The following is a 22,837-nucleotide window of genomic DNA, read 5'->3' on the forward strand; positions in this document are numbered from 1 at the left end:
GCTTTATTTTTTGAAGACTTTTGAGGCTGTCATGATGAAGTGTTGATTATCATTTGGGGAGCTTACAATGCGAGTATTCTAAGTTTGTGTGCTTCTCCACATGTTAAATATTTAGAAGAACCAAACAAAGAGTACTGGGCTATAATAACTAAGAATCACTTGCTGAGCTGCCCATGGGCAGATCCTAGGTTCCCTGCCTTAGGGAGCTGTCTTCTCCATCAACAGGCCCACTCTTTGTCATAGTGGAGTACGCCTCGAAGGGTAACCTCCGCGAGTACCTGCGTGCCCGCAGGCCCCCTGGGATGGAGTACTCCTACGACATCAACCGCGTTCCTGAGGAACAGATGACCTTCAAGGACTTGGTGTCGTGCACATACCAGCTGGCCAGAGGCATGGAGTACTTGGCTTCCCAAAAAGTGAGTCCTTCACATTCGACTTGGCTGGGTGTGATCCAGCTAAAAATGTCTTTGAAGAATGTAGGCAGTTGGGATGTGCTTATTCACTGAATCAAGCCCTCACATGTCTTGTACAACCTGGAAAATATTTGTTGCATTATTCACGTTAGGGTTTAATGAACTCCTTAAAAGCCAAACAGCCTCGTAACCTATAGCAGCACTTCAGACGTGGGCAGAAAAGATGACTCTTCCCTGAGAACAGGGCCGGGTGTGGCCCTCCTCCAACTCGGCTCTCCGGAGGTGGAGAACCACGGGTTTAGGTGGCATGCCGTCTAACTCTGATGGTTTTCTGGCATCATTTGTGTTGAGGCTATGAAGGTTTTGGCCACAGACATTGGGTCTTGTGTTTAGGGTTTTGAGTTTGAAATGGCGTTCTGTATTCTAAGACTGAAGATGATGTGAAGGAAAATTTTAGAACATTGAGTCCTGAGTACTAGGGTTTATTTCGTCTGATTCAGTGGGTGACCCTCCACGGTTAGAAGTCAGCCAGGTCCCCTGAGGTGAATCGCAGGCATTCCAAGCTTGTCTCTTACAGTGGAACTTCAAACATGTGAGGTATTCTGAAAGCAGTTAGACAGGTGTCCAGATGTCCTCCGGGGCGTTGAGAACCAAAGACACCCTCTCTCAGCCCCATTCTGGGAGAGGGAGGTACAGAAGTCTCTCCTTAGGCAGAGGCAAGGTCAGCTCGTCTGTACCTGGACACCTGGATACAGTGGCAGGAATTTCTCAGGTCCCTGAAAAGGTGAGAGCCCTGGGGGGAGGGGGCGTAGCCCCTCCCACCCGGGGACCTCTGCTGCCTGAATCTGGGACAGGGTTACAGACTCAGGTCCCCACAGGGGCCCTGGCAGAAGGAGCCAGGCAGCCCCATCAGATCCCGCTGAGTGGAGGATTCGCGGGCAGCACAGTGCCTATGGCCACGCAGAAACCGAGCCCCGAGTCACGACATTTTCTGTTCTATTTTTTTCCCAAGAGAGTCTGAAGTTTAAGACTTTTTCACGTGGTGTATACTTATCATGAAATATTACTCAGTTTTAAATAGAAATGAAATTCTGGTATATGCTCTGATACGAATGAACCTGAAAACACTATGCTGAGTGACGTAAGTCAGACACAAAAGGACAAATATTGTATGATCCCATTTAGATGGACTACCTAGAATAGGCAAGTGCATAGAGACCAAGGTTTGTTATTGGTTACCTGGGTGGGAGGGAGAGGGGAGCAGGAGTCATTGACGAACAGGCAACAAGTTTCTGTATGGGGTGATGAAAAGCTCTTGGAAATGGAGGGCGGTGATGGGAAAACAAAACAAAAGACTTTGTCGGATTTTCTTGTAACATCTCCCGCTTTATAGATTTTGGAAACTAATTAAAAACCAGTTTTGAGTTGCGTGGTTGTGTGTGCCTGTGCGCACGTACACAGTGGGGTTTGCCAATCAACAACGCCTTAATCACGAGGCAACGATGAGACAGATCCTGCATGTGACATGCTCTACAAGACATTGCTTCAGAATATCAGTGTCATGAATGACAAAAGATGGTGGGGAGATCGTTTCAGATTAAAGGGGACTAAAGAGAACCTGAGGAGCCCTTGGTAGCACAGCAGTTAAAGCGCTTGGCTGCTATCTGAAAGGGCAGCGGTTCAAACCCACCAGCTGCTCCACAGGACAAAGCTGTGGCAGCCTGCTCCCGTCAAGACTTAAACAGCCTTAGAAACCTTATGGGGCAGCTCTACTCTGTCCTCTAGGGTTGCTATGAGTCGGAATTGACTTGACAGTTATGGGTTTTTTTGGTTTAAAGAGAACCTGGGAACTGAATGTAACGTTTGACCCTGGATGGGGTCCCGGATAGGGCCAGACTGTGGAGGGCAGCCTTTATAAACATTTATGAACAATTAAAACTTGATTATGCACTGTAGATTAGATAATATTACTGTGTCATTGTTAACTTTGGGGGCTGGTGGTCATGGGATGGTGTTAAGGTGAGAAACACGTGCTGAAGTGTTTCGTGAATTATTAGTGATATCTGTGGCTTGCTTTCAGATGGTTCAGCCCTAAGACGTATGGAAGGGGGGTGTGGGTGTGGAGAGAGAGCACGCATAAAAAGTAAATCTGACAGACATGGCTATCTAGTACACTGTTTCACCTTTTCTGTAGCTTTAGAATGTTCCTAAAGCAAGAGCTGGTAGCAGTCTATCTGTAGGCTGCTCGTTTTGAGCCTCTGGTCATGGCCACTCTATGCTTTTCCTCTGTGGGAGAGGGGAAGGATTTTTTATGCCCAGGAGAGTATTGTTAAACCAGTTGTAGTCACGTTGACTCTGACTCATGGTGACTCCATGTGTGTCAGAGCAGAGCTGTGCTCCATAGGGTTTCCAGTGACTTGAATTTTCGGAAGTGGATTGCCAGGCCTTTCTTCCGAGGTGCCTCTGGGTGGACTTGAACCTCCAACCTTTAGGTTAGCAGCTGAGCACGTTCACTGCACCACCCAGGGCGTTGCTACTAATACAAAGGTAGTGGGAGGGCTAGCTTGGCTCTTTTATTCATTCCTTCAACAAAAACTCCCTGAGCACCTCTGATGTCTCAGGCCCACAGTTGGGCAGGCACTGAGGTGAGACAGACAAATGGACATAGAGTCCTTGACCTCTTGGGGCAGGAACCACGGGGCGACAGTAGGAGGGATTGACAGTGCATGTGGAATAAGGAATCAGTGTTATTTGGACACAGATAATGGTGATGGTCGCACAGCTTGGTGTGTGTAGTCAGTGTCACTGGATTGTACACATAAAAATGGTTGAAACAGCAAGTGTTATATATATTTTACCACCATTAAAAAAAACATGTAAGTAGAGAAAGGCACTGTGGAGGAAACCAGTGGTACATTATTGGGGATAGTGGGGGAACTCGGGTGGTCAGGGGAGGGGCACTCGGGTGGTCAGGGAGGGGAACTCGGGTGGTCAGGGCAGAGGGGTACAGTGTGTGTAGAGTCTAGGGAGGGAAATGGTGCAGAGAGAGAAGAGCATGAGGAATGGCTGGAGATGAGGCAGAGACCTGGTTATGCTGGCCCATCAAGACCCAGGCAGGGAGTGTGGATGTTGCTCTTGGTGCCGCTTGTTCAACAGATTGGAAGCGAGTGAGTCCATGAGAAAGGGGATGTAATTTGGACCAGAATTATTGTGCAGAAGATGTGGAAAAACAGATTGCTTTGGGATATATGTTTATATTAGGACAGGTAGTGGATTGACCAGATATTGGGCGTTGGGGGGAGAAAGATCAAGAATGACTCCTGGATTTCCATCTTGAGAAATTAGCTGGTGGCACCGTTTCCCAAATGAGGGCGACTGGGGGAGAAATAGGCCTTGGTGGGAAATCAAGAGCTCATCTTGTACATGTCTTTACAGAGATCATCAAGGTGAGACATCAGCCAGGAAGTTGGAGCTACAGGCTGAAGCTCAGCCCTGAGGTCTGGGCGGAGTTAGTTTGTAGCCAGCAAAAGAAGGGGTAATTTAAAGTCACGGGATGGATGAGGCCACCTGGGCAGACTGAGAGGGAGGATGGAAGCTTGGAGTCAAAACCAAGAAACTTCAGAATCTAGAGATTGGCTGGAAGTGCAGGCGATAGAGGCGTGGACTTTGGGTCTGGCACATGGGGGCCTGGCGGGTCTCACTGTCCACTGCCAGCCCTGGGCACTCAGGGATCTTCCGCATTTTGGAGCTGCTGGGTCCACTGAAAGAGAACTAAGAGTCCAATGAACTCCATGGAATGGACGAAATGTCCTTTTAGCATTCCAGAATGGACGTACCCTTATTGATGGCGTTGTGATAATAGTGATTATTGTTGTTATTAATCACTACCCCTTTTTGGGAGCCCTGGTGTTGCAGTGGTTAAGAGTTCTGCTAACCAGAAGGTTGGCAGTTCGAATCTACCAGCTGCTCCTTGGAAACCCTATGGGGGCAGTTCTACTCTGTCCTATGAGGTCGCTATGAGTAGGGATCACCTTGACGGCAGCAGGTACAGGTACGGTACCCCTTTTTGAGTGCTGGGCACTGTGGCAAGTATTTTACATCCAGTATCTTACAATGTCCCTCAGAACAACTCTGGAATAGGTGTGGCTGGAATCCCCATTTCATGGATAAGGATGCTGAGGACTGTGAGGAGGTGACAGGAAAGATTGGAGCCCAGGCTTGTCGGAATCACTGTCCTCATTTCCAGTATGGGGACACGCAGGTTCACGGAGCAAAGGGGCTGGTCCTATGCGCAGGCCTCCAGGGCTCTCCACCAAACTGCGCCCCATTCTCCTGCCCTCAGTTTCCCATGTAAGTGTGTGGGGTGCAGACAAGCGAAGAAACCCTGGGATGTACACAGAAATGTAGTTAGGTGACGGCATTGGTGAGCCTCCATCTACTTGTAAAAGCTTTGCTATTTTTAGCTCAAAACTGCACTAAGTTTCTTTTTTAGCCAAATCCCAAACGCAGTTAAACCCCTAGGTGTTAGACCTGAGCCGTTTTTTTTCTTTTTTTAATTTTTCTTTATTAAGGGGGCACGATCAGCCCTACCTGTCTCTTAGGGGAGGGCCAATGAGATGGGTGTGTGCCAAAGGCCTTTATTACTACTTAATGCAGCGTGGGAGCCCTGGTGGCACAGTGGTTAAAAGCTTGGCTGCCAACCAAAAGGTCAGCAGTTCAAATCTACCAGCCACTCTTCCGAAACCCTATGGGGCAGTTTTGCTCTTTCCCATAGGGTTGCTATGAGTTGGAATTGACTAGATGGAAATAGGTTTAATGCATTGTGGGGTCATTACTGCTACTTTGCATAACAGCCCAGGATGAAAGGAAGGAAAGAGTGTGTCCTTAGGACATTTCATGATTCAAAGGCCACCTGGAAATAAGGACCTGGAGCAGGTTTAAACCGGTAGTAGATGAAGATCTTAAGAATGCTCTCCTTGGGAGGAGCCGGCTTCCAAAAATGGAAGGCTTGCTCATGAAGATGGAAAATGAAGTGAAGAAGCAGGGAAAGGGTCAGGTCCCTTTTATCCTGGCCTATCTTTTTTTTTTTAATCCCCACCAGACCCCCACAATGGGTAGCAGTGAGCTTGCTGCAGACCTGCCTCCTGGAAGGAAAGGGCAGAGGGCTGTCGAGTGGGCTGATTGCTGATGTATTATAATTATGAATTCAGTTCAGTAAACGTGTATGAGTCAGGCTCTGTGCCAAGTGCTGGAAATATAGAGATGAACATGTAGTACCTGCCCACAAGCTGCTCTCAGGTGCATGGGGGCAACAGACAAGTGAAGAGACCCTGAGATGCACCCAGTGACACAGTTAGGTTATGGCATACGTGAGCCTCATGTGTACTTGTGAAAGCTTTGCTAGCTTTAGCTCAAAACTTCCTAAGTTTCTTTTTTAACCAAATCCCAAAAGTTAAACCTCCTAGGTGTTAGCCTTGAACAGTTTTTTTTCTTTAAAGCAAGCCTCATCTTCCCCATCTGTAAAATGGGTGCAATATTACCCACGTCATAAAGTTGCCATGGGAATTAAATGTGATCAGGTATGCGAAGGTGCCCAGCACAATGTCTGGGTCACCGGGCTTTTAGTCCTTAGAGACCCAATGCCTTCAGCTAGTTGAAAAATGGAATTGCAAACAGTCCCAGGGTCCTAATAGTGTAAAATTGTCAGTCCTCTGTGCTGGGGAACAACTCTTGATTTCTGCAGATGATAGGAATTTGGCTTGGCTTGAATTGCTTTCTTTTTCTCGGGTGGTGGCTCCAAGTCTTTTCTTGTTCAGCCTGGGAAGTGGGCTGTGGTGTTTCCTAGCACCCTGAGAGGAGGGGGTTTGTGCTGGACTCGGGCTCCGGCCGAGAAGATGGTGGAGGTGACGTCGATGGCGTCTGTCCGTTGGGCCCTGATGTGTGGTCGGAGCCGAGTGCATGGGAAGCCAGAATGTCCTGACCACACAGCTTGCCAGACACACAGGGCTGGAGTCTGCAGGGAGCACATCACCAGGAGAGCTTGGCCCAGGGCTTGGAAGTTCAATTTGAAGAGGCCTCCAAAAGCGGGAACAGGGCTCCAGCCCCTTCCAGATCCGGCCGCCGGAGATCGCAGGGAACAGCCAGCTTCTGGGAGCAGTTCTCACATTCCCCGCTTCCTGTCTGGCCAGAAACGGGCACATTTGTGTGGTTTTCCTCTTTCCCATTTCTATCTTAGCCAGTCCAGAGGGGCACGGAAGCAAACAGAGGGAAACAAGAAATGATCAGGAGATGGGAGGCTGGAATGAAACTATTTCTCTTTTATACTGCAGAGATAGTTTGGCTTGCCCCTTTCTGGAATTGACTTTTGCAGTGTCCATCAGAGCCCAGCCCCGTTTCAGCTTCACCAGGTGGATTGATAGCACGCTATCCTCCATATAATAGTTAACCTTCGCCAATGACCTGTGTACAAGCGTTTTTTGGGGATGTTTGTTTGCTTCTTTATATCTTACCTCTTCCAAAAATAGGGGGCGATGATTTTGGATCCAAGTTAACATGTATCATGATGAAATCTTGTTATATTAACAATACAGTGAAAACACTTCTAACAGTTTACAAAAGCACATTATTTGTAGAAAAGAAAGAAATAGCTGGTACAATAACTTGACCTTTTGAAGGCCATAGAATGAGTAGCAGGGCTGTAAGTCAGCTGCCCTGTAGCAGATACGTCAGCCCCTATGCAGATGTTGAGTGGGCACCCAGAGGTTGACCCCTTTGTGTGGGTCAGGTGCTGCCCTAGAACTAGGCTGAGATTGTGGACACACTCATAGTCGAATTAGCCATGATGTAAGCCAGGAAAGGACACCATCAGTTCTTCCAGACATACAATTTGTGGGAAGCATGGAAGATGAAATGGGCCGAGCTTAGAAGCATGGAGATCTGGTAGGCAGGCAATGTGGCCACGTGTGGGGACGAGGAGGGGTCTGGGTGGTGATGAGGGTCTGCACTGTGGAATTAGCAGTGGGAAGGGAGTAAGGTGGACAAAGTGGAGAGGCACTTTGGAGTTGTAACCAACAGGACTTGAAAGGAATGAGTAGAGAATTCCAACTGTGTATCTCCCTAATTAAAGAGCCAAAGGGGAGAATTCGGGGAGTAACCAACCATTTGCCATCCAGTCGATTCTCTTATAAGGAAAAAAAAATTTTTTTTTTTTCCTTAGTAACCCCATATATATCAGAGTTGAACTGTGCTCCATAGGGTTTTCAGTGTCTGATTTTTTGGAAGTAGATTGCCAGCCCTTTCTTCTGAGGTACCTCCAGGTGGACTTGAACTGCCAGCCTTTCAGTTAACCATTTGTACTATTGAGGGACTCCAATGAAGAGAGATGAAGAGAAGAATTAGGGGAATTGGGACCTTGAATTTGGGGCTTTAAGGGGACATGTCCCATCAAGAACGTGGATCTGGGGAGAGAGGCCAGGGTGGAGATGTGAACTTGCAGATCTTTTGTGTTTTGGAGAGTTGGAGCCATGAGAATATGGAAACGTAGACAATTAAGGGAATGCTGCTTCTGTTTTAAGGAACAGAGGGTGAGAGGAACCAGCAAAAGGCTGAGGGGTAAAGAGAGAGTGAGCCAAAAGAGTAGGGATGGGTTAGAACTCAACACAAAGATGGTTTTCAAAAATGAGGAAGAAATCAGCAGTGTCCCAGAAGCTGCAGAGAGGAAAAAATGAGTGTTTAGAAGACACCGCCGGGGCCTGACAGTTAAGAGGTTCTTCATAAACTTTGTTTGGCGTCCCTGTGTGGTGCGAATGGTTAATGCGCTTGGCTGCTAATGGCAAGGTTGGAGGTTTGAGTCCACCCAGAGGCACCTCAGAAGAAAGGCCTGGTGATCTACGTCTGAAAAATCAGTCCTTGAAAATCTTACGAGGCACAGTTTTACTCGGACACACAGTTCTACTCTGCTCTGGTCGCCATGAGTCGTAATTGACTTGACGGCCGCTGGTTGGTTTCATAAACTTTCTAAGAGAGGCAGGGTAGGAAATAGAGTATTTGAGGAGTAGGTCCAGGATGTGAAGAAGAAGGGACAGCTGGGTTGAACCAACTATTCGAAAGTTGAGGGGAAGAGAGCAGGTGTTGAGATCAAAGATTTTAGGGTGGTCTAATGCCATTTGGGTGTGCAGCAGAGGGAGACACCAGTATTGTTGGGTCGCTCTGCGGATGAAAGGGGACACACTGATTCTGTCCACCTTTGCTCTTTGAGGAAACCCTGGTAGCATAGTGGTTAAGTGCTGAGGCTGCTAACCAAAAGGTCGGCAGTTCGAATCCACCAGGCGCTCCTTGGAAACTCTGTGGGGCAGTTCTCTGTCCTATAGGGTTGCTATGAGTCGGAATCTACTCGACGGCAGCGAGTTTGGCTTTTTTGGTGTTTGAAATGATGGGGGCCTCTATTTTGGAAACGAAACACCCGTTTTTGACTTAGGATGCGTTTTCTATCTGCAGTATAAGATAGGAGTGCATTTCCTATTTATTCACGGAGCTTTTTGAAATGGGTTCTTTCTTTCCCGTCTTTCTTGATTTCAGTGTATTCATCGAGACTTAGCAGCCAGAAATGTTTTGGTAACAGAAAACAATGTGATGAAAATAGCAGACTTCGGACTGGCCAGAGACATCAACAATATAGACTACTACAAAAAGACCACGAATGTAAGTCTATGGTGGGAGTGTGGTGAGGGGGCGGGCAGAGCGTTCCGGATAAAAGATTGTAGATTTTCAGAGCTGGAAGGTACTGACAAGGCTGCATGGCTCCGCCCTTTATTTTTATTCTTTTGCTTACTCTTTGTCACCTTCTCAACAAGCAGTCTTAGCCTGTATTTTGTCATTACTTGCCATCGAGTTGGCGCCTACTCGTGGTGACCTTATGCATAACAGCTAAGTGTTGCCCAGTCCTGCGCCATCTTCACGGTTATGTGTTTGAGTCTACTCTTGGGGCCGTTGTGGAGTGCCTCTCACCCCAGGGGCTTATCTTCCAGCGCTACGCGGACAATACGCTCTCGTGATCCGTAAGGCTTTCATTGGCTGATTTTTAGAAGTAGATGTCGCCAGGCCTTTCTTTCTAATCTGTCTTAGTCTGGAAGCTCCAATGAAACCTGTCCACCATGGATGACCCTGCTGGTATTTGCAATACTGGTGGCATAGCTTCCAGCATCACAGCAACACACAAGCCACCACGGTACAACAATCTGACAGACGCGTGGTGCGGGCTGTGTTTAGGGTACTGTTAATAAAGGTGAAACATTCTTGTATATGTAATAGTCAGCAGTCTCTGCTTTTCATAAGGCCCTTCATTGATGACTTTTATGGCAAGTGCTGGGAAGCTGGTCAGGGTGTGTCTGTGTGCGGCAGAGATATGACAACAAGAAACCAAGGCAATGGCATGTCATTAATGTGCCCGAATCTGCGCACATCACTCTGTAGTCCTCTCTTGAAGGACCAGTAAAAACCAGTAGAGTCACAATTCTTAAAATAATCAGGCCTCAACCCTGTTGTGGAAGGAGCCCTGGTGGCACAGTGGTTAAGCACTCAGCTGCTAACCAAAAGGTCAGCGATTTGAACCCACCAGCTGCTCCACAGGAGAAAAATGTGACAGTCTGCTTCCATAAAGATTACAGCCTGGAAAACCCTATGGGGCAGTTCTGCTTTGTCCTGTAGGGTCACTGTTAGTCAGAATTGACTTGACAGCACTGGGTAATTATGAGTGAAAAGAGCCTTGGTTGTGCAATGGTTAAGTGCTTGGCTGCTAACCAAAAGGTTGGCGGTTCAAACCCTCCAGTTGCTCCATAGGGGAAAGACGGGGCAGTCTGCTCCTGTAAAGATTACGGCCTTGGAAGCCCTGTGGGACAGTTCTATCCTGTCCCATGGGATCACTATGATTTAGAGCCCACTCGACAGCAGCGGGTTTAGGGGACCTTATTTCTGCCCTGTTGAAGGACCAGTGAAAACGATTAGAGTGGCAACTGTAAAAATAACCCTGTTGTACCTGCTAAATAAACTCGTTTTTAATCTCTTGGTTTTCACGTGTTCTTCCACGTTTGCAGGGGCGACTTCCAGTCAAGTGGATGGCCCCTGAAGCCCTCTTTGATAGAGTCTACACCCATCAGAGCGATGTGTAAGTGACTCCCTTTTTCTCTGGTTTCTTCATCGGGTGGAGCTGCAAAAATCTTGTACATTCTTGTCCTTTCTTCAGCCTTCGCTGCCTGCCGCATCTCACGCATTCATAGAGGGTGCGGGAGCCAGCCTTAGAAAGGACGGGTTTTATGGTAGGCTGGCAACCAATGCTCTGTTACTAATTTGCCTGGCTTCAAAGCACAGGGGAGGTGGGACCACTAACCTCCTTCTGCCAGAGTGGAAGTGTCCACTCCCCCTGCCCCCCCACAAACTCATTCAAGGATGTGCAGCTACGAAGCTGCTATCTAACTTACCAAGCTGTAGGCGTGCTCTTCACTGCCTTAAAGAAGTAACCCCAAAATGTTTCCTACTTGATAGTGGTTTGTTTTGTTCCCCTCTCCAGCCTGGGCTTGTTCTTAGAGGGCAGAGTTGGGTGAAACATGGTCAGCTTAGGTGACTTCCATGGGGCCAGCTCGCTGTGGTTCACATTCTGGTCTTGCTCAGCGCCCTTGGTAACATCAGAGAAATCCAGCACAAATTATAGAATGTTTCTCTCATGGTGTACTGATGCTTTAGAAGTTTAGACTTGGAAATTCAATTGAAAGATGTTACCATTGGGGAAAGCCAGACGAAAGGTACCTGGTACCTCTCTATATTGTTTTTGCAATTTCCTATGAGTCTGTAATTATTGCAAAACAGAAAGCTTTAAAGAAAAAGTAAAAAAAAAATTGAGGATCACAGTAGAGAGTCCCAGACAGAGCAGGAGAAAAATGCAGAACAAAATTCAAATTTACGAAAAAAACAGACCAGACTTACTGGTCTGGCAGAGACTGGAGGAACCCCCGAGACTATGGTCCCCTGACACTCTGCTAACTCAGAACTGAAGCCGCTCCTGAAGTCCAGCTTTCAGCCAAAGTTCAGACAGTCCTGTAAAACAAACAGTAATACACGTGAGGAATGTGTTTCTTAGTTCAAACAAGTATTTGACACCAAATGGGCAACACCTGCCCAAAAGCAAAGATGAGAAGGCAGGAACGGACAGGAAAACTGGACGAATGGACACGGAGAACCCAGGGTGGGGAGGAAAAGGGGGAGAGTGCTGACACATTGCGGGGAATGCAACCAGGGTCACAAAGCAATTTGAGTATAAATTTTTGAATGAAAAAACAATTTGCACTGTAAACTTTCACCTAAAACACAATAAAAAGGAAGAAAAAATCGGTTGAGTCATTTTTTATTCAGTAGGCACAGATTCCATGCTAGCAAGTGGGTGCTCTCAAAGCCCAAGGAGGAAGGCAGTGTGATTCTCATGTTTGCAGTGAGTAAACTGAGGCACAGAGGCTGTTTCTGCCTGTATCCTGCTGCCTCTTCTGCTCTGCAGAAAACTGGGGGACACTTTCATCCTGTCCCCCAGAATGTTGTGGGGTGCCATCAAGTCAATTTTTGACTGTTAGCGATCTCATGTAAGTGTCGAACTGCCTCATTGGGTTTCCTCAGCTGTAGTCTCTATGGGAGCAGATCTCCAGGTCTTTCTGCAGAGCTCCTGGATGGGTTTGAATCACCCGCCTTTTGATTAGCAGCCATACACTTCACTGTTGCACCACTGGGGCTCCTTAATAAACAGTGTGTGTTTCCATGGCTACAGCACATGGGTGCCTTCAGAGTTCTCTGCCTGATTCTCCTGGGGGTGTGACTCTCCTGAACCAGGCTCAGGATGTTCCGGGGGGACTCTCTGAAAGGACCAGTGTAAATGCTGCCCAGTGAGACCTTTTTAGTTTCTGGTGAATGAAACTCATCTGCCTGGGGGCACCAATTCTTCCATCCTCATCCCAGCCCTCTGCTAACTCCCTTTGTGACCTCAGCCAGCCCCAAACCCTTAGTGCCTGGAGGCCTCACCAGCCAAGCAGGGCCCTGTTATCTCCCAGACTGAGCTGGCTGGCCTTATTCTGTCAGCTGCCCGGGGTAGCTCACGACCCTTGAGTCAGGCACACTGGGAGGTGCGACAGTCGGGCGAGAACGTGTAAGGCCTTTGAAGCTTGAGTGTTGCAGTCCTCACACGGGCAATGCTGCTTTTGAGGAGAACACCTTTGTGGAAGAGCGATGCTGAGGTTTGCCTTTTTGAATACTGATGGAACATTCCCTTGGAACATCCCTATGTCCTCGTGGCTTGGGGGATCCTCCTGGGGGCAGGCAAGGGCACACAGAGTGGACTGTGGGAAGGCTTGAGTCATTTGTCTTTGAGCATAAGAAGCAAGTGGGTGTTTGTTTTCTTAACCGGTCTGTGATTAGGATCAGTAAGTAATGCTATGTTTTTTTCTCCTCTTTGCAGCTGGTCCTTTGGGGTACTGATGTGGGAGATCTTTACTCTAGGGGGTTCACCCTACCCAGGGATTCCCGTGGAGGAACTTTTTAAGCTGCTTAAGGAAGGGCACCGGATGGATAAGCCGGCCAACTGCACCAGTGAGCTGTAAGGACCTGTCTCCCCGCTGGGGCCGCTGTGGCGTGGCCATGCCAGTGACGCGCCTTCTATCTCGGCTCTCTAGGGCTCGACTATCTAAACACACTCTGAGAAGAAGAGGAATGGCTGAGCTTTTCTGGGCTCGTTCCCAGAACTGAGATAGATAGCTACACTGACAGCCATTGCTTGTCCAAAAGAAGTAACATCATCCTGAGGTGTATGGAGCCTGACTTTAAATCACAGAGGGAGTCAGGCTGCCCGTCAGAGGCTCCCGCATTCCAGGCTGAGCCAGGGTGTCTCCCTCTGCTGCTGTCTGTGCTGCTGTCTCTCCTCAGAATGACAGGAGATATATGTTGCTGTCCCTTACACACAGGTCAGCAAACAAGCTAGAAAGCCATTGGGCTGCCCCTGTAGAGTGTAGGATTAAAGGACCAGTGACCCTTGTCCTTGGTGTTTGTGCTTGGCCTTGGCATGGTGAGTGGAGTAGGGATATTTCTGGAACCTCCCTTTGACCATTGAAAATTTCTAGCTTGATATCAACTACCTATCCTCCATGTGACTGAACTAGTACCCGGTTATTAATATTTTACCCATATTTTAGCACAGAGAATTAAAACTTAGTTCAGTTGTTATCCTCAGAACACCAGATCGGAGTATAAAACCATTAGCTGGCTTCTAGGAAAGCATACCCCCTACCCGAAGTGAAATTATGTTGTGTTTGTGGCGTGTGTCTTGTGCAGTAAAATCGTGGCTTTAAGAAGAAGTCTCTCTGCTCCCTCCCTCCCCCGCCAGGATTAACTAAGAAGAGCGATTGTCCCCAAGACTGGAGACTATTGTGTATCATTTCATGGGGATTTTATATCCATAATCCCATGAGTGCTTCTCAGTGTACAGTAGACATCGGATGAATGGCCACATTTTGTAGTCTATTATATAAAGGCATTGATTGTGTCCCTTGCCATTCCTGTTGCTTTTCTAACATAGAGGGCCTGTCGAAACCCATAGTCCAGATAAGGCCTGGGAACGTAGGGTTAATCAGGAAGTTCCTATGCAGCCTGGTAATGGTGAATTAATTCATCAGAACCATACCCTAAAGTTGTGGTTTCCAGGCTTTGTTACTACGTTTTTTTAAACTGAGGAATCTTTGTCAGCTAAAATCTTAAAACCCGAAGTGTCAGGCCGATAAGGTAAAGCCACTTCAGTTGACACAGGTTGCATGCTGGTGACCTGAAGGCCAGCCCGCTCAAATGTGACTCTTCCCATGACCTCAGAATTGCCTTAAAGTTGTGGGTTTATTGATCCCATTTGTGATATGTCACTTTGTAACCGAGATACCAGAAGCCAGTGGGGAAAACCTATAAACGTGTCTTTCTCCGTGGTGTAGGTGTGTTCCTAATGTGTTTTGTGTAAAGGGGTGTTTTTTAAATCAACCTGGCAGTGAGTCCTTAGGGAACATGAATACCTAACTTCGCTGCATGGAAAGTTCGAGATACATTCCTGTAATTTAGGGCACATCTCCATATTGCCTATTAAACCTGTCTGTAGCCTTGCCCCCGGTCCCTGCAAGGTTAATTCACCAGGGAAACCAATGTTTTGCAGGTACATGATGATGAGGGACTGCTGGCATGCGGTGCCCTCACAGAGACCAACCTTCAAGCAGTTGGTGGAAGACCTGGATCGAATTCTCACTCTCACAACCAATGAGGTAAGAAAGAACCTCATTCCGGAAGCCTGCCGTCCTTGCCTGGCTTGGGAGACAAGCCCAGCTTTTTACACGCAGCCTGCCGTGTTGGGGTCTGTGGTGGAGTTTATCATTTTCTCTCAGGGGTCAGACAGAGTTAAGCTGTGTGTTCCCATCAAGCCCTGATTTCTCGGAACTGCATTTTGTCCATTCTGACTCACAAAACCAGACAGAAGGACGTGCCCGAGGCTACACCTCACTGTGGCTTTGGGGTAGGCGGGTGGCGGGTCCAGGGTGTGTGTGTATAGGAGAGTGGAGAGTGGGGGAGTGTTCAAATGCAGCGTTTGGGTTTGCGTTGGAGGGGGGTGCAGGGTGTATGGCTGGTTTGAGCCTGTGCCCTGCTCGTGGGCGTGAGGCCTGCACATACCCCAGTACAGATTAGCCTGACTGGGTACCAGAAGCTGTAAGTTCAGCTTACATAGCACATGGCACCATTCTGCATGGTCACAGGTGATCATGCAGTGTGGCTTGTGGACTGTTTCTACATGTATGTAATGGTACACACAGTTTCCTATAACAAATGGCTTACATGTTTTCTTAAGTGAAGATGTGCACCTTTTGTTATGATAAGGCCTTTGCAGTCTTTACCAACTAAAGAAACACTTCGTCACTCCTGCCTGAATTCGCCCGTTTCGATGGCCGCTTCATCATGCCTTTATGGTTGTGGAAAGAGCGTGCTCCAAAGGGGGGAGTCCCTGTGTGATGCAAACGGTTAACACGTTCAACTGCTAACCGAACGGTTGGAGGGTCAGGCCCACCTAGAGGTGCCTCAGAAGAAAGGCCTGGCCATCTACTTCTGAAAAATCAGCCATTAAAAACCCTGTGGAGCACAGTTCTACTTTGACACACATGGGGTCGCCTTGAGTCAGAGCCAAGTCAATGGCAACTGATGGTGGTAGTGGTGCTCTGAAGGACATAAAAGTTAGTCTGCTCATATCAGACAGACAGTAAACTGATGAAGTCCAATAAAGCCCCATGAGAGAGAAAAATCAATTTGAGATATTTAGTGAAAATGCAGAGCTGTATTTCTTCAAACAGAAGGAAAAAAAAAATTGTCTTAACAACAACTAAAGTTAAAATACGATCCCAAAGGTTCTAGACTAAGGGAAATAATACATTTAATTTCTGACTTAGAAAATAACTTTAGAGTGATTAAAAAAAAAAAATTATATGTGGTGCTAGGAAGCCTCAACCCAGCAACTTTATCTCCTGAGCCTGACCCTGGTTGTGCTGGATACAGGGGGAGGGTGAGTTTAAATGAATACAGCCGACCTTCAGAAGTTGAAAGGAAAGGAACAGTTCAAGAAAGGGGAAAAGGGGAAAAAAAAAAAAAAAAAAGCAAACTTTCTTCTCCTGCCAAAATTATTGTTTCTACTATAAGTTCCTTTAACCCTAGACTTGGAATCCACAGATACCCCTATTTTTTCCTATCAGATCTGAAGGTTTATGGCTTCATTTTGGAAACTGGGAAAAAACAACCAAAGTTCCGTTTTAATGATCCCGTGGCCCTGTTCAGGGCTGTTTACTTATATACTTATGTGTAAAGTGGGTCCGTTCAGACTGAAATTTGTATCTAGTATCCTAAAATGCAAAGTGCAGAATGCCATATTGTCTAAAGGATATAAAAGTCGAAGTTTCTTTTCCTTCTGAAAATCATTACCACATGCTCGAGAAAAATGGTTCCATTTAGGACAAAATTTCATTTTTATCATTGTAAGCAAAAAGCTGTCTTTTGATGTGGTGGGCGTGTTTGTTTCCAGTCGTGTGGGCAATGCTGATGTTGTTGGAACTGACACAACCCCCGTCTTGGATAGGGACCTCGTCTCTTGCCAACCCTGGTGATGAATTATAGTGAGGTTTTTTTTTTCTCTTGCCTTTTAGAAACGTATGGTCGCCAACATTCTGCACGGGCTCCTTTGTGATAACACTGAGGCTCTTTGTGCTGTGGTCTGCACTTTTTGCCCCCTTCTCAGCAAAACCACATGTCATAGGATAGTCACTGGTTTTTGGGGCTATGTGAGCAGAACCACCCCAACATGCCCGCTCAGTTGGGCCGGGGAGCTCTAGAAGTTCCCCAGGTTAGACATCTTTTGTAGCTCTGGAGCAGGGGTCAGCACACTGTAAAAGGCTGGAGAACCAATATCTTCAGTTTAACAGGCCACTCGGTCTTTGTCCTACTGATGCTACCTTGCCATTGTAGTGCAAAAGCAGCCGCGGACTTTAAATCAATGAGCCTGTGTATTCCAGTAGAACTTTATTTATGGACCCTGAGCTTTGACTGTTATGTGTCTATGAATTTTTATAATTTTATATAATTTTAATGTCCTGAGATATTCTTCTTCTTTTGATGCTTTTCAGCCATTTAAAAATGTAAAACCCATTCTTGGCTCATGGGTGGTACAGGCGGTAGGCCAGATTCGGTTGGTTTGGCATGTAGGCTGTGGTTTGCTGACCCCTCCTCTAAAGCTACCCAGGCATCTCTCTCCCTGTCCTAAGTCAGTGGGCTCGTCCCCCACAGCCACACCGAGGGGTGCTCTGGAGAGCAGAGTAGCACTTTCTGAATATCAAACCTTCAGGACTTTGAAACTTAACCTCCATTTTCCTGAACTTCTCTTTAACAGCCCATTATGGATTCAACATACATGAGTATTTCCGAGCCTTTTTGAACCTGTTTGCATTTTCAAATTGGAGAGTTTCTGAGAGTAATGAATTACATCTGTTAAATTACCCACTGACTAAGGGAGCCTTCCCTTGAATCATCCTAGGCACTACGATACTAAAATGTAACTCATAATCTCAGCTGTTTAAAGAGGGCCTGGGCACCCACAACACCTTATGTCTTTGACTTTTGCTGGGGCTTGAACTTGAACCATGTACTGTTGGAAGAAGTGTATGTATAGAGAGCAAGTCAATCTAGGTCTGAGTAAGTTGGGCTGGGGAGACCCTGGGTGGTGCAAATGGTTAACAGATTTGGCTGGTAACCGAAAGCTTGGAGGTTCAAGTCCACCCAGAGGCACCCTTGGAAGAAAGGCCTGGCAGTCTACTTCCAAAGCAATCAGCGATTGAAGATCCTCTGAAAAGCAGTTCTACTCTGACACACATGGGGTGGTCATAAGTTGGAGTCAACTCAGTGGCAACTAGTTTAAGTCGAGTTGACTGCCCAACACCCACAGTCCAACAAGATTTTATTATTCTCTGCTGCCATTAGTTTATTCCTAAGAGGTTATAAAAGATAAGTTAAGGGTTGCCTAGGGTAAATAAAGTCAGGGACTTGGGGAGGTCTCTTTGAAGAGCTGGCATGGGCTGGGTCTCTTTAAAGCTTCAAGGGGAGCCCTGTCTTGTCTCAACTCTGATATCAGCATCTCAAGAGCCTGCGTTTGAAATAAAACTCTTCTCTCCCCTTCTTTCAGGACTACTTGGACCTCACGCAGCCTCTTGAACCGTATTCACCTTGTTATCCTGACCCGAGATGAAATAAAACGTCTCTCTCCCCTTCTTTCAGGACTACTTGGACCTCACGCAGCCTCTTGAACAGTATTCACCTAGTTATCCTGACACAAGGAGCTCTTGTTCTTCAGGAGATGACTCTGTTTTCTCTCCGGATCCCATGCCTTATGAACCATGCCTTCCTCAGTATCCACACATAAATGGCAGTGTTAAAACATGAATGCAGGTGTCCCCCTGTCTCCAAACAGGACACCACCAGGAACCTACCTACACTAAGCACGGGGACTTGTTGTCTCTACTTGTATATATGGATCAGAGGAGTAAATAATTGGAAAAGTAATCGGCACACGTGTAAGGAGCTATACAGTTGAGAATTTGTAATCTTCACCAGAAGAGAAGAATGTTTATGGGACGATGGACTGCCTCGGGCCCACCACACGGCCCCTCGGACCCACCGCCACCAGGCGATGGATGGGTACTGGCTGTGGACCCATTGGACTCAAGGCGAACGCGTGTTCTGCCTTCCTTGTTAATTTTGTAATAATTGGAGAAAATATATGTCAGCACACACTTAATAGAGCACAAATGCAGTATATAGGTGCTGGATGTATGTAAATATATTCAAATTATGTATAAATATATATTATATATTTACAATGAATTATTTTTTGTATTGATTTTAAATGGATGTCCCAATGCACCTAGAAAATTGGTCTTTTTTTTTTTTTTTAAATAACTATTTGCTAAAATGCTGTTCTGACACAGAATTTCTTAATTTTCACCGAGCAGAGGTGGAAGAAATACTTTTGCTTTCAGGGAAAATGGTATAACATTAATTTATTAATGAATCGGTAATATACAAAACAATTAATCATTTATAGTTTTTGTTTTTGTAATTTAAGTGGCATTCCTATGCGGGCAAGATGTGGGCTGGTTAATCTGTTGCTCAGACTTAACTAGTTGCCAGATCCTTTGAAAAGAGAAATATTGACAGTATCTGACTAATTTGGAGGGGGGAATGAAGTTTGAATTTATTTGCGTTGACACTCTGCTGTCAGGTCGTTGTTCTTAACCAGCTGAATGCCCATCCTGAAAGAACCTGTCAAGGAGAAGGTGTTTTGCTTCCATGTGCAGCTCTGTCACTGGGCCTGTGTAACGTCTAACTGTACTTCCCAGGACAAATAGCACCAGTGTCTTCTTAAGAAGCTGCTCTAGGACGCAGCTTAGTTGAGATGACAGCAGAATGTACTTCTTTGCTGGCAGCTGGTCTTCTGCCCCCAAGTTGCACGTTAATCCGATTAGCCTGTATTCCCTTCAGTGAATAATGGCTTCCAGATTCTTTGTTCTTCGGGAAGCCTTTTGGGATCTTCAAGTCCTGCAATTGGAAGTTGAAACCCAGAGTTGTTCTGCTGATAGTTTTGGGGATCCTTCCATCTTTTAAGGGATTGCTTCCATCTCATTCTGGCAGAACCTCTTGAAAAGATCGGCCAGATACCGACGACATCAGACAAAGCATCGCCATATTGTACGTTCTGTATCAAAGTATTGTGTTTTGCTTCTGAAACATCCACTCACCTTGCTATAGCCGTGCAACATGAATGCAGATTACACTGATCTTATGTGTTCAGAAATTGGAGAAAGTATTTAATAAAACCTGTTAATTTTTATACTGACAATAAAATGTTTCTACTGATATTAATGTTAACAAGACAAAATAAACATCACGCAGCTTATTTTTTTAATACTCGTGTCCTACCAAATGGTTTCCTGTGCTTGGAGGTCTGGACTCACTGCTCTTCGGCATGGTTGCATGAAAGGCAGAGCTGGGAAGATTCTTGGTTTGCTGCAAACAAGGGGACGTGCCAGAGGGCTCGGCCTTGGCCGGTAGTACTTGGGGCAGGTTGATCTGATGGAAAAATAGAAGAGATTGGTCCAAGCCCTGGTTTGCTTGCCTACTGGGACCTCTGTGGGGTCATTCTTCCTTTCTGGGTCCAAGCTGCTCACTGGGGAGCAAGTGAGAAAAAGTTAAATGAGAGCTTTGCAAGCAGGGAGGTGCAGGGATGGGAGTTGTCGAAGATGGGAGATGTTCAGGAGATCTGGAACCTGGGGGTCTTGAAGCCTTCTAGACAGGCTTTTTGGTGGTATGACTATAAATAATTAGTTTAAATTGTCCAAGTACACTTTGTGAAATTTCAAAGTAAATCCTCCACTTGGACAATTTAAACTATTTATAGTCATACCACCAATAATCTGAAGAGGGAAATGGAGTTTTGCCTGTCTGTTACCAAAAGTGACTCTATGATCCTTGAGATTTCGTGATCTCTCCTGGCCAGCCTCATCAGCACCAGGAGAGGAGAAGAAAGCAGACCGACTTCTGAACTTCACCCAAGCTCTTGGAATCTTCTGGAGCCCTTGGTCGTTATAAAGCACTGTCTTCAGGGTCTTTGTTGGGTTGGAGGCTGGAAGTGGGGGAGCGAGGGTCTCATGGGGAATCGGGAGGGTGGGCGACTGTCCTGGTTCTACATTTGTCATCTGTGCTTCCATGTCTTTATCAGAAGAGCAGGGCTTTAATTCCACCCCAAAGAATGTGATGAAAAAACTCAGGTAGGCAAAAGCAGTCAGGAAGAAGTGTCACCTGTGAAGCAGGTGTTCCCAGGGTGGTGAGTGAAGTCCTCGGGGCGTTCGCACTTGTAGAATCCCCATGCCAGGGTGGAGGATGGAAGGGATGTGCCGGTAGCGGGAGTATCTCCAACGGGAGGCTCCAGGATCCACAGATTCACGTTGTGAAGAACAATGTCCACATTCTATGCTTTTGAGACTGACGGGCAATTTATGGTTTTTAGTAGACAACGGAAATTATAATGCAAGAATGCAAGTGCTGATCTTTTTGCCCATTTCAGCGAGCTGGGCAGGCAAGAATCCTAAGCCAGTGGTTTGTCATTTTATATTTAGAATTATTTTGAGGGACATTTGTCATCAAGGGAAAAAAAATGTGGTCCATGAGAGGGAAAATATCTTGGGTTTTTTTTTTTTGAGAACTGCCCCAAATAAACTTATACAGGCAGAACTTGATAAGAATCATGGAACTTTTGGGTTTTCTTGCCCACCTATTGTTAGTTGCTGTTGATTCGGACTCATGGCAACCCCATCCAATGGGAAATTGGTTGATTAGTGACAATCAGTGATTGCCCTGGAATAGTGAGATCTGTTCATTTGCTAAGAATCAAGAGATTTCAGGGTTCTTGGTGAGGGAGTGATTGATATTGTTAGCTGCCTTGAGTCAGCCCCCAACGCATGGCAACCTCATGCAAAACGTGCGGCATGGAGACACTGCCTGGTCCTGCCCCATCAGCATGATCAGTTGCAGATCAGACCATGGTGATCTGTAGTGTTTTCACTGGCCGATTTTGGGGACTAGATCGCCAGGCCTTCCCTCTTTGTCAGTCTTAGTTGGAAGCTCTGCTGAAACCTGTTCAGCATCATAGCAACACGCAAGCCTCCACTGACAGATGAGTGTTTGCTGCACATGAGGTGCCCTGGGTGGGACTAGAACCCTGGCCTCCCACATGGAAGGGGAGAATTCTACCACTGAATCACCAATGATCACGACGGAGGGATAGCCACCACCAACTAAACTAGGAAGGGTATATTCAAGGACTACCTCTGAAACCCGGCTTGGTAGCCTCTGGCAGGACAGGGCGGATCAAGAAGCAGGGCAGAAAAGCGGCACCCTTAGGAGAGGTCTGTGAATTCCTGTGGAACAGGGTCCACCCTCATCCACCACAGCCACTCCAGTCCCCTCACCTTGGGGATCTTGTCTCCACCCCATCTTGTGTGAAGGACCTTGACCCCACAGACAGTAAACTAAAATGTGTAGTTACAGGAAAATGGCTGACAGGCTTGGAACAGCCATGGATTACTAAGCCAACAACCATTCTGAAAACAAAAAATTGGTCTTCTGGCTTGTGCTGTATAATTAAAGCTCTAGACCGGCTTGGGTCCAGAAGACTCTTCTGTGATAGATTAGGGAATTGAGGCTTAGCCTGAGGTTCCTGAAGGTCACAAGGCTGGGAAATGGTCTAAGTAAACAAGACTGGCCTTGGGCAATACAGGAGAAAGATGGTAGATGGTTTGGTTGGATAGATGAATATATTTCTAACAGCTGGGTAGTGTTGAGCAAGTCACAGATCTGCCTGGACCTTCCTTTCCTCAGCTGTAAAACTGAGCTTTTTAACATTTCAGCGATTTTTAGGATATTCATAAAATTGCACAACCATCACTGCTGTCTAATTTGAGAACATTTTTATCATGCTAAAGAGAAACCCCATACCCTTTAGCAGTCACTCCTAATTCTGCCCTGTGGGCAGCCACGAATCTATTTCCTGCCTCTAGCACCTTGCCTATTCTGGACATTTCACATAAGATAGAATCATGAAATGTGTGGCCTTTTGTGTCTTCTTTGGCTCAGCAGAACGTTTTCAAGGTTCATCTGTGTTGTAGCATGTGTCAGTACTACTTTTCTTTTTTTGACTTAATAATATTCCATTGCATGATTGTACCACATTTTGCTTATCCATTCATTGGTTGATGAACATTTGGGTTGTTTCCACCTTGGAC

The 22,837-nt window shown here is 46.5% G+C and overlaps 1 protein-coding gene across 7 annotated transcripts in view; it reads left to right on the plus strand.

Moving 5' to 3' along the window:
• The window catches only part of FGFR2 (fibroblast growth factor receptor 2), a 118,874-nt gene extending 98,961 nt beyond the window's left edge, over positions 1–19,913 (plus strand). For 6 of the 7 annotated variants that reach the window (XM_064269221.1, XM_064269224.1, XM_064269222.1 and 3 more), the window contains 6 exons: positions 226–416; positions 8,991–9,113; positions 10,505–10,575; positions 12,904–13,041; positions 14,632–14,737; positions 18,276–19,913. In XM_064269221.1, coding sequence (XP_064125291.1) covers positions 226–416; positions 8,991–9,113; positions 10,505–10,575; positions 12,904–13,041; positions 14,632–14,737; positions 18,276–18,440 — 794 coding nt within the window. In that variant the 3' untranslated portion in view covers positions 18,441–19,913. Of the gene's footprint in view, positions 1–225; positions 417–8,990; positions 9,114–10,504; positions 10,576–12,903; positions 13,042–14,631; positions 14,738–18,183 lie in introns of all 7 variants that reach the window. The other variant, XM_064269223.1, reaches the window with a different exon arrangement.
• Positions 19,914–22,837: the final 2,924 nt, after the last annotated feature.

The sequence above is a fragment of the Loxodonta africana genome, chromosome 16 (genome assembly GCF_030014295.1).
Source record: "Loxodonta africana isolate mLoxAfr1 chromosome 16, mLoxAfr1.hap2, whole genome shotgun sequence".
Lineage (NCBI taxonomy): Eukaryota > Metazoa > Chordata > Mammalia > Proboscidea > Elephantidae > Loxodonta > Loxodonta africana.